General features: G+C 43.1%; 1 protein-coding gene across 1 annotated transcript; it reads left to right on the top strand.

Moving 5' to 3' along the window:
* The first annotated feature begins 2,407 nt into the window (after positions 1-2,407).
* On the top strand, positions 2,408-14,543 carry BECN1 (beclin 1). Its single transcript, XM_028157224.2, has 12 exons — positions 2,408-2,536; positions 6,840-6,907; positions 7,756-7,814; positions 8,257-8,325; positions 8,459-8,549; positions 8,657-8,793; positions 8,947-9,141; positions 10,027-10,173; positions 11,733-11,882; positions 12,363-12,423; positions 12,868-13,010; positions 13,747-14,543. The coding sequence occupies exons 1-12, from the start codon at positions 2,410-2,412 to the stop codon at positions 13,913-13,915; spliced, it is 1,416 nt and encodes a 471-aa protein (XP_028013025.1). The 5' UTR covers positions 2,408-2,409; the 3' UTR covers positions 13,916-14,543.
* Positions 14,544-14,960: the final 417 nt, after the last annotated feature.

The raw sequence follows: 14,960 nt of genomic DNA, 5'->3' as shown, positions 1-14,960 counted from the left end.
CTAGTAACTGGTTTTCCTGCTTCCACACTTGCCCTTCAGACTACTGGCAAAGTAGTCAACTGAATCAAGTAAAAAACAAGTTAATTTCATTCTTTTTAATAGTTGCATAGTATCCTGCTAATGAATAATACCATAATTTTTTAAGCAATAATACCATAATTTTCCCAGCCATCAGTATTCTAGAGTCCCCCAAATGCTCATCAACAGTGGATGTTATTAACTGGTTCAGCCTTTACCAATCTCATAAATGAGGAATGCCTCCCTGAAGTGTAATTTCAATTGAGTTAATTACAAATGAAATTAAACATCTTTTTATTTCTTTTTTTGTGTGTCATTCAACAACACCATCTTTATTCAAAAATATAAATATCTATGAAACATTTCAGAATATACTGCTGCCACCAAAGATAGCCTATACTTCTAAATAAAGTCCTAAATTAATATACAAATTTAAGCTTTAAAAATATTCTTTAAGAATAAAGGCTGCGGGTGGGGGGAGACTCTCTGAGGGGTATGACCTAAAGAAAAGGTCCTTTGAAGGTCTATGGATGCCCTAAGTAAAGTCTTTTTATTTCTTTATCAACCATTTGTTTTTGTGATCTGCTTTTTCATATGCTTTGCCCATTTCATACTGGCCTATTGGTATTTTTATTGATTGTATAGAATTATGCATATAAAGGAAATTTGCCTTCTATTTTATGGGCTGCAACTTTTTTCCACTTTTTTTTTTTTTTTGTAATTTTTTTCCAGTTCTAAAAGTTTTCATTTCTAAGGAGTAAAATTCAATATTCCCCTTTTTTGGCTTCTGATTTTCATGTCCTGCTTAGACCTTCTCCACTCCAAGATTATTAAAAATATTCACATATGCTTTCCATCTAGTACTTTTTTAAAAAATATTTTATTGATTTTTTACAGAGAAGAAGGGAGAGGAATAGAGAGTTAGAAATATCGATGAGAGAGAAACATCAATCAGCTGCCTCCTGCACACCCCCCACTGGGGATATGCCCGCAACCAAGTACATGCCCTTGACATGAATAGTCCGCAGGCCGACGCTCTATCCACTGAGCCAAACCAGTTAGGGCTCATCTAGTACTTTTAATCATCATATTTTTTATGCTTAAATTTGTGAATAACTATAAACCTCTTTTGGTGTAAGTAGTGAAGTAGATTCAGCTCACTACTATCTACAAGGCTCTTAGGCCCCACTCATCACTTATTAAGTAGATCATTTCCTCACTGATTTGAAAGACTAGCTTTATCTCATACTAAATCCCCCTGTATCCTTGGTCTATTTTTGAACTCTATTCTGTTTCATTGATCTCTCTATTCCTGCATAAAGACAAAAATGTTTTAGTTTTATATTTTATAACATCTTTATATGTTTCAATATCTGAAGTGCTCGACTTTAATTAATAATTGAAATTTTATAATATAAAACAAAATTTACCTCCCCTCCAAGTGTAGACACTCTCTCGGGGGCGTTTGAAAGAAAGCCCAGCTCTCCCAAGGAGAAACTTTTAAAATTGATACTGCCGCCCTAGCTGGTTTGGCTCAGTGGATAGAGCATCGGCCTGCGACTGAAGGGTCCCAGGTTCGATTCCGGTCAGGAGCACATGCTCCGGTTGTGGGCTCCAAACCCAGTGGGGGTCGGCAGGAGGCAGCCGATGGATGATTCTCTCTCATCATTGATGTTTCTATCTCTCCATCTCCCTTCCTCTCTGAAATCAACAAAAAAAATACTAAAATAAATAAATAAATAAAAATAAAACTGATACTGCAGAACTAAAGTGGCTCCGCTCAGAAGTGACAAATCTAAAGAAAAGTCACTGAATTAGAGGATGGCAGAGACTCCTCCATCCTTCCACCCCCAGGCAACCTACGCTCACCCGCCGACGCCGGCCGCGTTTCCCAGCTCAGCCTCTAGGGGCCGCGGCCCGGCTCGAAAGCGGGTGGACCTGGACCGACCTACTGGCTCCTCCTGCAGCTGCCGCCGTCGTGGCGTCACATCCGGTCATGGCGGAAGTCCTCCGCCGGCCCACCGGGAAGTAGCTGAAGACTGGATGATGGCAGTTCTGGAGGCCTCCCTCCAGGGCAGCCCGGAGGCCGTAGTGCCCCCGCGGTAGACCGGAGCAGGGTGGCGGGCTCCGGATTCCGAGGTGCAGAGCGTCGAGGGCTGAGCCGCGACCTTAGAAGGGAGCCTGGGAGCCCTGACGGCGCCTGTTGCCTCCCCTCCCTGACTGGGCTGTAAACTGTTTTTGCCGGGGCTGCCCCGGAAGCAGGTCCACTTGCTGTCGTACGGTCCCTAGAGAGAACGGCGCGAGCGGGATTTCCCCCCTTCAGTAGCCCCACCCCGGGGATTCCAGGGCGCCGATTCCCCCTAACGTCGCCTCCTCTCCATCGCCGCAGGGATGGAGGGATCTAAGACGTCCAGCAGCACCATGCAGGTGAGCTTCGTGTGCCAGCGCTGCAGCCAGCCCCTAAAACTGGACACGAGCTTCAAGATCCTGGACCGTGTCACCATCCAGGAGCTCACAGGTCAGCGAGACCCTTGCAAAGAGGGTGGTCAAAATCGTTGAAAGTGGGCAGCTTTGGAGATGTAGGTCTTAAGGTGTCTATCCGTGCAGTCTGCCGCAGACTCCCGTGTAAGCCTAGGAAAGTCACTTACTCTCTCTGGCTCCCTGTTTTCTTATCCGGAACATAAAGGACTTCTGACTCAGTGCGCCTCGGAGAGCTTTCTATAGCAAGGAAACGTCCTTAGTTTTTTTACTCCTACTCTTTCAGAGTAAAGGAATATGTATATGTAATAATAAAGGGCACATTTTGAGGACTTACCGTGTACCAAGTGCATTACATGCATTACTCAGTTTAGTCCCTGCAACAACCCCTAGGGATCATTTTACAAATGAGTTGAGGCTCAGAAAACTTAAGTGACTTACCCACCGTTCAACAGCTAGTAAATGGAGGAACAATTCTCATAGACCCAGGAAGAGAGATGTAGTTTTTAAAAGAGAAAACTGAATAAGCAGTTAAAGTAAGCTCAAGGAGCCAGGCCCGTGTGGCTCTGCGGTTGAGCGTCAAGAGGTCTTGGGGTTCAGTAATAGTCAGATGATGTCCCTCTCTTGTCAGTGTTTCTATCATTCTATCTCCCTTACTGTCTCTCTAAAAGTCAGTTAAAAAAAAAACATTAAAAATAAGCTCAAGGATCTGGAGTCAGCCTGCTTGGATTTAAATCCTGGCTGTCATTTACTAGCTGGATGACTTTTTGCAAGTTACATCACCTCTCTAGGTCCTGGTTTCTTTATCAGGAAAACATAAAACAATCTCAAGGTTGTTTTAAGAATCATATATGACAAAGAACATAAATACTTAGGAATATGCTGGGCAAATAATACTCAGTAAATGTTGCTACCTGATTTCTCTCTTTGAGAATTAACTCTTTAATATATTTTAAACTTATTATTATGGAAAAATTTTAAATATATAGCCAAGAGAATAGCATAATGTACTCCCTTGTATCAATCACCCAGTTTCAACAACTAGCTACATTCTCGCATTCTTGTGTTCTCTGTATCTTCACTCACCTCCCATTCCCACTCACTTAATTTGTTTTTTTACTTTGTTAAAAACACCTACCTTCAACAATTATTAATGCATATTTAATAATGTTTCATTTAGTCCCATCTATTCTCCTCCCACCCCAAATTATTTTTTTTTAATTTTATTTTTTTAAAATATATATTTATTGATTCCAGAGAGGAAGGTAGAGGGAGAGAGATAGAAACATCAATAATGAGAGAGAATCATTGACTGGCCGCCTCCTGCACGCCTCCCACTGGGGACTGAGCCCAAAACCCAGTCACGTGCCCCCGACCAGAATCGAACCCAGGACCCTTCAGTCTGCAGGCTGATGCTCTGTCCACTGAGCCAGATCAACCAGGGCCCAAATTATTTTTAACATTCTTTTTTTTTTTTTAATCCTCGTTGGAGGATATATATATTAGAGGCCCGATGCACGAAATTCATGCAAGAGCAGGCCTGCCTTCCCCCGGCTGCCGGCACCGGCTTCCCTCTAGCACCCGGGACCCAGGCTTCCCTCACAGCCCCAGCCCTGGTTTCATCCGGAAGGTTGTCCGGAAGGATGTCTGGTCTAATTAGCATATTACACTTTTATTATTATTATTATTATAGATATATACTAGAGGCCCGGTGCACAACATTCATGCACTGGTAGGGGGGTGTCCCTCAGCCCAGCCTGCACCCTCTCGCAGTCTAGGACCCCTCAGGGGATGTCCTACTAACTGCAGGCTTAGGCTCAGTCCTTAGCGCTGCCACAGAGGTGGGAGAGGCTCCCGCCACCGCTGCTGTGCTCGCTAGCCAGCCGTGAGCCTGACTTCTGGCTGAGTGGCACTCCCTCTGGTGGTCAGTGCACATCATAGTGACCGGTCATTCCACTGTTCAGTTGATTTGCATGTTAGAGTTTTATTATATAGGACTAGAGGCTTGGTGCACGAAATTCATGCACAGGTCAGGTCCCTAGGCCTGGCCGGTGATCAGGGCCGATCAGGTTCCCTGCTGCCTCCTTTCCTCTCCACCCACCCCCAGTTCCCTATTCAGAGGGAAAGAAAGGGGGAGAGACGTGGGAGGTTGGCTGCCAGCCACGAAGAGGGAGCTGGCCCTTGGCCCCCCTGGGAAAGGGGCCCCATCCACTGCCACCCAACCCCAGTTCCCCGTTCCAGCCCCGGGGTCCAGCCCCAATCGGGCGATGGGGACCTGCCAGCCGGGGGGAGGGACCTGAGGGGTTGCCCGGCAGGCCCCATTAGCAGTGGGGGCCTGGGGGCAGCTCCTGTGTTGAGCGTCTGCCTCCTGGTGGTCAGTGCACATCATAGCAACCAGTTGTACCAGCCATTCTGTCATAATGGTCACTTAGGCTTTTATGTATATAGATTTTTTTTTTTTTTTTTTTTAGGGGAGGATATTTTTCCATTGATTTTCAGAGAATGGAAGGGAGGAGGAAAGAGGGGAAAGAGAGAGAGAAACATCAATGTGAGAGAGACACATCAATTGGTTGCCTCCTGCACACACCCCGACTGGGGCAGGGGATCAAGCTTGCAACCAAGTGCATGCCCTTGACCAACCCTTCAGTCTGTGGGCTGATGCTCTAACCACTGAGCACCGGCCAGGGCCCAAATTATTTTGAAGTAAATCCCAAACATAAATACAGTTAATATTTTGTAACTATTTTTGAAAGATAAGGCGTCTTTAAAAACAACCATGATATCACTAGTGGCCTGGTGCACGGATTCATGCACATTGGAAGGAAATTAATTAGATGAAATATTTTAATATCGCTATTCGCCCTTTCTCTATAATAGAAGTGTCAACCAAATTCACCGTCGATGCCGAAGCCGGTTTGGCTCAGTGGATAGAGCATCAGCCTGCGGACTGAAGGGTCCCGGGTTCGATTCCGGTCAGGGGCATGTACCTTGGTTGCGGGCACATCCCCAGTGGGGGGTGTGCAGGAGGCAGCTGATCAATGTTTCTAACTCTCTTTCCCTCTCTCTACCTCTCTGTAAAAACTCAATAAAATATATATATAAAAAATAAAATAAAATTGGGTGATCATTTAAAAAAAAAAAAAAAAAAACAAATTCACCGTCGACAATGACAGATCGAAACACACACCTGCTATTGGCGCCAGCAAGAGCTTTATATGTATCACGAGTCACCTTAGCCTTTTATAGATATAGAATAAACTTGCTTAATTAGACCTGCTTTCTGATGTAGCTAAACTTTTCCCATCCCAGTGAAGCACACCAACTTCTCTTTCAGGTAATTGTCAGCAACACAGCAGTAAATATCAGCCAAAGCAGATTATTACTGTAGATCACGCAGGGAGAACAAAGGGTAAAAGATTTAGCTGCAGCCATGTTTGACTATATTCTGTGCAGTGAGAAAACCACGGCAGCGCTAAGGACAGAGCCTTTTCTGTCAGGTCAAGTTTCTAAGCTTTCTAAATCTCTGTTTTCCGGTTAATGAAAAGAAAATAGGATTCCACCAAGTCTCCTACCTACCTACTCCAGGACTTCTGTGAGGGTAAAATGAGATGAGGCACGGGAAAACACTTCACAGACATTTGGTTAAAGTGTGAAATGTTTGCACTAGCTATGAAGAAACTGCAAGGAGGCTAGTCGTCACTAGGGAGAGGAAGCCAGGTGTTGCTACTTAACATCATTACCTGGACGGAGAGAAGGATACTTAGCATATTAACCTTTTTTAATTTTTTTTATTTTAGAATTTTAGGTTTGAGTTTCTTTTCTTTTTAATTTAATAAATCTTTATTGTTCAGATTATTACAATTGTTTCTCCTTTTTTCCCCCCATAGCTCCCCTCCACCCGGTTCCCACTCCACCCTCTGCCCTTTTACATATATAGATTATACTGGAAAAAATTTAACAACTCCTTAATCTCATTTAATGGGGGTAAAGATTCTTCTTTGTGTAAATGGTACTTTAAGAAAAAGGTATAGGTGGGGGTGGTTATGAGTATAATTCCAGTTCTTTTTCTATACTTTTTTGTTGTTATTGTTAATCCTCACCCAAGGATATTTTTTCCCATTGATTTCCAGAGAGAGTGGAAGGCAGGGAGAGAGACAGAGAAACATCGATGTGAGAGAGACACATCGATTGGTTGCCTTCTGGGACAGGGGATCGGACCTGCAACCCAGGTTCATGCCCTTGATGTGCGTGCTGATGCTCTAACCACTAGGGCTTTTTTCTATACTTTTATACCCACTCCTTTGATAAGGTTCTTTCTGACTCAATATTTTCCTTGCCCTTAGCTCCATTACTTGCCACAGCCCAGGTGAAATCAGGAGAGACCCAGGAGGAAGAGGGTAACTCAGGAGAGGTAGGAAACACTGGAATGCAAACCGGGTTTCTGCAGGGTGCTTGGTGCTTCTAGAGCCCACAGACTTTTGGGATCTGTGGTTAACCAGACATTCTACATGATCAAGCCACTGTGGATCATTGTATTGAGGTTACAGGGTTACTGAAAGAGTCATCCATTTAAAAACATGGAGAGAGGTTCTTCTTTATTTCATGCAGAATTACAAGCCATTATAGGTGAGAGATGGGATGACCTATATATCCAAGGTCATCTCAGGGCATACTGGTTTACATCTGTTGTCCTAGCTAATTATTAATATCCACTCCTCTCCATTCTCAAAAGTATCTTGGTTTCGGCAACAAATTATATGATTACCCTAGCCAGGGGGGGATTGTCATTAAAGAACATGTCTTTTTTTTTTTTCTTTTTGATAACCTGTCATTTTTAAACTGTGATCACTTCAGTGATCATTTTCATTGCCCAAGACAGATATAAGTTTTTGATCACATATAAATTACATCAATGTATTTAAAACATATAAATTACCTACTTTTTTCTTTGCCATGCCAAACTTCATTGTAGGCTGATCTGGCTTTTTCCTTGTGCCATGATATTTAGGGCATCTCACCCTTATCCCTGACTAGTAAGTGTTGAGAAAATGCATATTTAATTATAATTGAATATAACATAGAGAATGTTATTCCCCATAAAAATATCAAATGGGACTTGGGGTGTGTCTTAGTATTTAAGGATTGGCTAGGTAATACCCAGTTAAGTCTCTGGTTTATTGTCTTGTGGTTGTAGATCAAGGGTAAAGCCAAATAGTTCTAAGCTGCCAAAATTCTAATGTCCTCTTATTTCGTTCCCAGGAGCCATTTATTGAAACTCGTCAGGATGGTGTCTCTCGCAGATTCATCCCCCCAGCCAGGTGCCTACTACTCTTCAGCCCCCTGCTCCTTGCCAAAGACTAGTAGAATTTTAACTTAACCCACATTGAGACCTGGAGCCAGGTGATAGAGATGTAGCATCACCCAGCCTTTTGGCTCCTCCACAAACGATGTATTCCCCTATACTTGGCCCATCGTCTTCCAATACTAATTGAGTTTTTCCTGTAGCCATTTACACGTGGAAAGAGACAATAGCTCTCATGATAAAGAAGTGAGAAAAGTCAATAATAAAAGAGATGGGCTCTTGAAAAGTTTAAGAATAGCTAATCTCCGATGTTAGATGTTCAGGTTCTTAGTTGTTGATGTATGTGAAGGTGGCTGTCGAGGGGAGTAATGTTAAAAATGGTCTTTCCAGATTCTCCTTCCTTTTCTATTATAGACACACACATGCATCAGTTTTTGATGCCCCCTCTCCCTCCTTAGTCTGTCCAGGCCAACCTTCGTGCTGAGTGCCCCTGTGGAAGACCAGCATGGCCTTCCCTTGGGAGAGAGGTACCCTTGGGAGGTCAGTCGGGCTAGGAGGCCCCTCAGCTGATGCTTGAGAGTCTCTGCCACTGGCACCACAGTAGGTGGAGGAGGCCTCTCTGCTCCCTCATGTGGCCCATGGGCGGGGGGCTGTCTGCAGGATGATGTCTACAGAAAGTGCCAACAGCTTCACTCTGATTGGGGAGGCATCTGATGGCGGAACCATGGAGAACCTCAGCCGAAGACTGAAGGCAAGTCGGCCTCATTCCAGCATCAAGCAGTGGGCATGGCTGGTAGAGGGGGTTGTATGGGCAGGTAGCATGGGGCAGGCCCTACCCTGACTCTCCCGTACTTCCAGGTCACTGGGGACCTTTTTGACATCATGTCAGGCCAGACAGATGTGGATCACCCACTGTGTGAGGAATGCACAGATACTCTTTTAGACCAGCTGGACACTCAGCTCAACGTCACTGAAAATGAGTGTCAGAACTACAAGTGAGTGCCTCCAGAGCCAGGGCCTGGAAACTGACATCTGGGTCTTAGAGCCGTCACTGCTCTGAGACTGCCTGGTTCTTACCCAAGAGCTATGCTCAGCTCAGGTAAACAGAATAACAGGTTCCTTCTGCAAGCATACTCTGTCCTTGGCAGGCGCTGTTTGGAGATCTTAGAGCAAATGAATGAGGATGACAGTGAACAGCTACAGATGGAGCTAAAGGAGCTGGCATTAGAGGAGGAGAGGCTGATTCAGGAGCTGGAAGATGTGGAAAAGAACCGTAAATTAGTGGCAGAAAATCTCGAAAAGGTCCAGGCTGAAGCTGAGAGACTGGATCAGGAGGAGGCTCAGTAAGTGATCACCCTATTCTTCTAATTTCCTGCCCTGAAAGCTCCAGGAAGGGAAATGGCTTCCAGCTGAATGTGTCTGATTAGTTTATAAGCTGCATTCAGCTGTCATTCTGCAGCATGTCTGCTCTGGATCCTGCATATTGTTCCCAGGCCCTGTTTCTAGAGATTTGTTTGAAGAGTTATGTACGAAGGGTCAGCATGACTAAGTAAAAAAAGCATGTTGATTAAATAGAGAGTGGAGAGCCAGGGCTGTAGTCACAGCTCTGTGCTGTAGGGAACAGGGCTCATTTGGGTAAGTCAGCCTCTGCACCCGGCATCCTGCTCTGGAGAGATGAGCATATTGGCCCACATTCATTCCTTCTCAGCTCAAAAATTTCATTGGTGCTCTTGACCTGAGAGTACCCTCTGTCTATTGGAGGAGACATAGTGTCCACATTAACTGAAATAGGGGAAGTGAAGGACAGAACAAAAAGTTAATTTTTCACAGAGCAGTGTAACAAGTTTCATTGGAAATGGTGTTTACTGTTTAAAGGACAACAAGAATGTAGAGGTGAAGTTATAGGAGTTCAGTTATGGCCAAGCCATGAAGAAACCAGTCTTGACACATTTCACCTTGATTCTGGAAAAGGTCAGACATCCAAAAGGTGTTAGGCCTGGTTTGGAAGAGTCCTTTCTTCCTCCCCTTTTTGCATATGGGCAGCTGGAATTTGAGACATTCCTGTCCCTCCCAGGCAAAACAACTGGGGCAAGTATGTTTCTTTGAGTGGGATCTGTGACAAATCTAAATGATGCTGTAACTAGATGTAACCATGATCACAAAAAGATAACTGAGAAATTTTAGCCCCAAAACTAACAGCCTTCAATGGCCACTTTGGCTGCTCACAGGTATCAGAGGGAATACAGTGAGTTTAAACGACAACAGCTGGAGCTGGATGATGAGCTGAAGAGTGTAGAAAACCAGATGCGTTATGCCCAGATGCAGCTGGACAAGCTGAAGAAAACCAACGTCTTTAATGCAACCTTCCACATTTGGTAATGAGGGCTGGAGGGTGAGGAGTGTCTGGAAAGCACTACATATCTGGACCTTAGCTGTTGACCACTAAGCCAGGGTGCCCACCTCCCACAAAATAGGGCTGTATATCATTTTCATCCCTTCTAGGTTTTTTTCCCATTCCTTGTGATGGGGTAGGCACAATCAGGGGATTGGAATTCTAGAGCTTGGTGCCATCCACTCTTCCAAGGAAAGGGACAGATCTGAGCCCCTCCAGCCACATGAAATTCTGGTCCTCTGCCTGGAGCTGATTTCTTACCTGTAGGGTCATTCATGTATTAATTTACTTGATGTTTTATCCATTTAACTAGTATCTATTGAGCATCTACTGTGTGGTAGGCACTCTTCTAAGCACTAGGATGCAACAGCAAACTATATGCATTCTACCTTCTAGTTGTTTATAATCTAGTGGAAGAGATGAATAAGTAATAGGCACTTATAATACAGATTGATAATGGTTAACCTAGGGTGCTGTGGGAACACATAAGGACACTTTACCCAAAGTGAGGTCACATGGAAAGTTTCCCTCAGAGGAGGTTGATGTTTAAGCTGAGATGTGAATAGAAGTCTGCAGGAGAGGGGGTTGTTCCTGTCAGAGAGAACATCATGTGCAAAGAAACAGGAAAGTGGGAGTGGTGAATTCAAAGAACTGAAAGAAGCTTATTGTGACCAGAGTGTAAAGGGGAGAATGACAGGATATGAAACTGGAGAGTTACCAGTTCCTAAAGTACCTTGTAGGTATCATGAAGGGATTTGGACTTTATCTAAAAGGCAGTGGTAGCCCAGCTGGTGTAGCTCAGTGGTTGAGCATCAACCTATGAACCAGGAAGTTACGGTTCGATTCCCAGTCAGGGCACATGCCTGAGTTGTGGGCTTGACCCCCAGTGTGAGGCGTGCAGGAGCCAGCCGATCAATAATTCTCTCTCATCATTGATATTTCTGTCTGTCTCTCCCTCTCCCTTCCTCACTGAAATCAATAAAATATATATATATATATATATATATATATATATATATATATTTTTTTTTTTTTTTTTTTATTTTTTTTTTTTAAAGGCAGTGGGAGCCATTGAAGCATTTGAGGCAGGGAAGTGACATAATTACATTTGCATTTGTGATAACTTTACCTGCAATGTGAGAAATGACTTGAGGGAAGAAGGTACTATTTTTGGTAAGGAAACTTGTTAGTAGGAATCTAAATAGAAAAAGAAAGTAATGGCATTGAGTTTGGAGAGAAGTGGACAGATTGAAGAGATTTGGGAAGTAAAATCAACAGAGTTTGAATGCTTTCTTGAAGGGAGAGAGCTGAGAGAGCGTTCAAGGATAATGCCCTAATTTCTGCTTTGGCATCTGAGCAGCAGGTGGAAAGATGACTCACATTTTAGACATGTATTTAAAGTACCAAGAAGAACTTGGCTATATGAATCAAGATAAGAAGGGAGATTTATGTTAGGTTTTAGGTAAGAGGAGGAAGTCTTAGAAGTTGCTAAGTTTTAAGTTCTCCCTGTATTTTTCCCTGTCCTTTTGCCTTCTTCTATAGGCATAGTGGACAGTTTGGCACAATTAATAACTTCAGGCTGGGTCGCTTGCCCAGTGTTCCTGTGGAATGGAATGAGATTAATGCTGCTTGGGGTCAGACAGTGTTGCTGCTCCATGCCCTGGCCAATAAGATGGGTCTGAAATTTCAGAGGTAAGATATGTAGCCCTTTCTTGGGGTACGGTATGTCTTTGATATTTGTATCTCCATACTGGTACTGCTGTCCGCTATGGCAAGAACCCTTACTCCCAGTAGCCTGGGAGTTTTCTGTCTGTTTCTGGTTTTCCGCTCACCATAGGGATCTTTCTATTGATCAAGCAGTCCTCAAGCTGCAGTGGTCCCCAGCCCACCAGTATCTCCAGAACTTTAGTGTTCCTCAAGCTATTTTCAGTTTTTGTTTTTAAATCTAAACCAAAACATACGTTCATCCACAAAAGGCCCCCCCCCCCCAGACGATTATATATGTACTTTGTCCAGTAAGCAAAATCTTAAACATGGAGCCTATAGGGAGGTGAGGGAGAGGGTGGAAATAATAAAACAGGTAGGATGAAGTCTGAAAATCATTGGATTCTAACATCCCAATAATCACTTTTGGAGGAGCCCTATATCCATCTCTATGCATCTCCTTTTTAGGTATCGACTTGTTCCCTATGGAAACCATTCATACCTGGAGTCTCTGACAGACAAATCTAAGGTACTCTGGGAAGCTCCATTTTCACTGGAATACAGAATTTTTATACCTCCTAAAAAAAACCAAAAGTTTATTCTTGATAATGACATTATTCAGTTTCCTTCCTAGACATATATCTCATGAAGAGCCAATGTCTTGTCCAGTTCAGGATTAGCTCTTTGAGGCCTAGAGAGAAAATGAGGTTTTTTTACAGTCTGTTGGGAAGGGATATGGGCAGATCAGAGGAGAATGTGTGCTATAGGGTGGGGAAGGAATCACTGTGAGGTAGCTGTTTAATACATTTCCATTGATGATAAAGAAGTTCTAGGTGCATTGTTATTTTCCCAGGGTTACTGTTTTCAGGGGAACACAGAAAGAACATGACTTGAGAGATTGGTAGGATTGGGAAAAATCTCTGATAGCCCGTCCTGGTGCCATACCCATAGCCAGTTCTCTCTTCTTGGGCAGGAGCTGCCGTTATACTGTTCTGGGGGGTTGCGGTTTTTCTGGGACAACAAGTTTGATCATGCAATGGTGGCTTTCCTGGACTGTGTGCAGCAGTTCAAAGAAGAGGTTGAGAAAGGCGAGACACGATTTTGTCTTCCTTACAGGTCAGTATCCCCCAATGCTGAGTGAATCTAGAGTAGGACCAAATTGAGCAGAATTGAAGGGACAGTAAGAATGGAAGCAAAACATAGTATGAATGGTGGGAAAGCAGAAATGGTACAAAATCACATGACACTGATGGGCAAAGAGTGATCTAATGCTGCAAGTAGGACAGAATGTGACCACCTGACTCCTGGAGAAAAAAGAATGCTGTCTTAGGTAGTTTGGGGGATTTTCTTGCTATGGAGCTCATGCCAAGTCTCCAATTTCAGGAGTGTTTTTCCTTAAGGCCCTGGAAATACTCAGGAATGCTCCCTTTGGTCAAATTGTGTAGGAGCCCGGTGATGGATAGAGACCTTAGTTCAAGAGAGTAAAGCTGAGCTGCTTCTGTCACCCCAAAACAAAGCGTTTCTTTTCTTCTGCTCCCTTCCCTCCCATGAGTTCAGGGATGCCTAGGAAAACAGTGAGGAGTACTGTAACCCTCACTTTCCCTCCACTCCAGGCTTGTCATCTGTTTGGGTGTGTGTCCTGTCCCTGTACTCCAAATGACAATGAGGCTCTTGTGACAGCCTTCTTGACTTTTGGCTTTCAAGTAAATCCAAAATACACTACCGTTTCTTGCCAAGTTCTTTAATAGATAAAATGACGTGAATGGTCCCATGATTAAGTCCCTGCCCATTTGCCTGAACTGACTTAAATCAGATCTCGGTTACTAATGAGCTCTGCTGTGTCCATCTGCAGGATGGATGTGGAAAAAGGCAAGATTGAAGACACAGGAGGCAGCGGCGGCTCCTATTCCATCAAAACCCAGTTTAACTCTGAGGAACAGTGGACAAAAGCTCTCAAGTTCATGCTGACGAATCTTAAGTGGGGTCTTGCTTGGGTGTCCTCACAGTTTTATAATAAATGACTTTGTTTTCCTTAGCGGGATGTTTGCCTTAAAGGCTTTAAATTTTGTTTTGTTTGAAAAGTTTTAAATTAAGTTTGGGTACTATTAAACACATGTTTACAATACCAAAAAGAGAAAAAAATCTACAAAAGCCACTTTATTGTAAAATATCACATGGCAAATAGTTCCCAGAGCTACACATGCCATGTATAGCTACCAGCCTTGTTATAGTTTTGACTCTTAACCCCAAGCCTTCCTTTCCCTCTCTCCCCTTAAAACAACTAATTTAAATTTGCTTCTGTTTTTGTTTGTAACTGAGTTGAATTGAGATCGATGTGTTTTCACTGTAATTTATCTCTCTCAACTTCCTGCACTTAACAATATTAAATAGAAACTTTTGTCTCCACTGAGACGATGAGATGTATGAGACGCACAGTTTTGGATAATGTGAGAAAATGACATATAAGCTTTGGTCACCATGTGATGTGATCAGAAGCTTGAAATTTAACACTTCTCACTTGGTTCTAGTACTGATTGCCTGTCTGCTCTGTGTTAGAGATATGAAATGGTGTTTGATACTCCTAGAGACATTATGGAGAGAATTATTTGTAATAAAAGATTTGCTGCAGTCTGATAACTGCCCATGTTACACTGTTCGATTTTTCTTTAAAATAGAGTTAGTTTGTATTCTGGGAGAATTTGAGTTCAAGTGCAGATATGTGGAAATTCTGTAGAAACATGTCTAGAGATGGGTTAGTATTACTTTTTAAGAAGACTAGTGAAAATAGCTATAAAGAAAACCTTATTTTTTTAGATCTTAACAGAACAGATGTTTAACTTGAAGGAGAAATACAGGCTGCCTTCGTGCTCAGTCAAGGTCACCCAGATGGTCTCAGTTTTTGAGCCCTTGGTGAATACTAATCTCCATGTCTGATATTCTCTCAATGAAAGGAACAATTAAAAGAAAAGCCATAAATATCTTGTTAAACAAAAATGAACCAACTTCACTAATATTCTGTCTCTCTTAACTTCTTACATTTTCATTCTGATATGGCAAAAAGGACAT

This window comes from Eptesicus fuscus, chromosome 20 (genome assembly GCF_027574615.1).
Source record: "Eptesicus fuscus isolate TK198812 chromosome 20, DD_ASM_mEF_20220401, whole genome shotgun sequence".
NCBI classification, from domain to species: domain Eukaryota; kingdom Metazoa; phylum Chordata; class Mammalia; order Chiroptera; family Vespertilionidae; genus Eptesicus; species Eptesicus fuscus.
Note: the sequence above shows the minus strand (reverse complement) of the source record. Positions and strands in the feature narration are given on the sequence as shown.

Coding starts and splice junctions, on each gene's coding strand:
- BECN1 (XM_028157224.2), top strand. CDS start 2,410: ATGGAGGGATCTAAGACGTCCAGCAGCACCATGCAGGTGAGCTTCGTG. Junction 7,815..8,256: donor AGATTCATCCCCCCAGCCAG/GTGCCTACTACT, acceptor CTCCCTCCTTAG/TCTGTCCAGGCCAACCTTCG. Junction 10,174..11,732: donor AATGCAACCTTCCACATTTG/GTAATGAGGGCT, acceptor CTTCTTCTATAG/GCATAGTGGACAGTTTGGCA.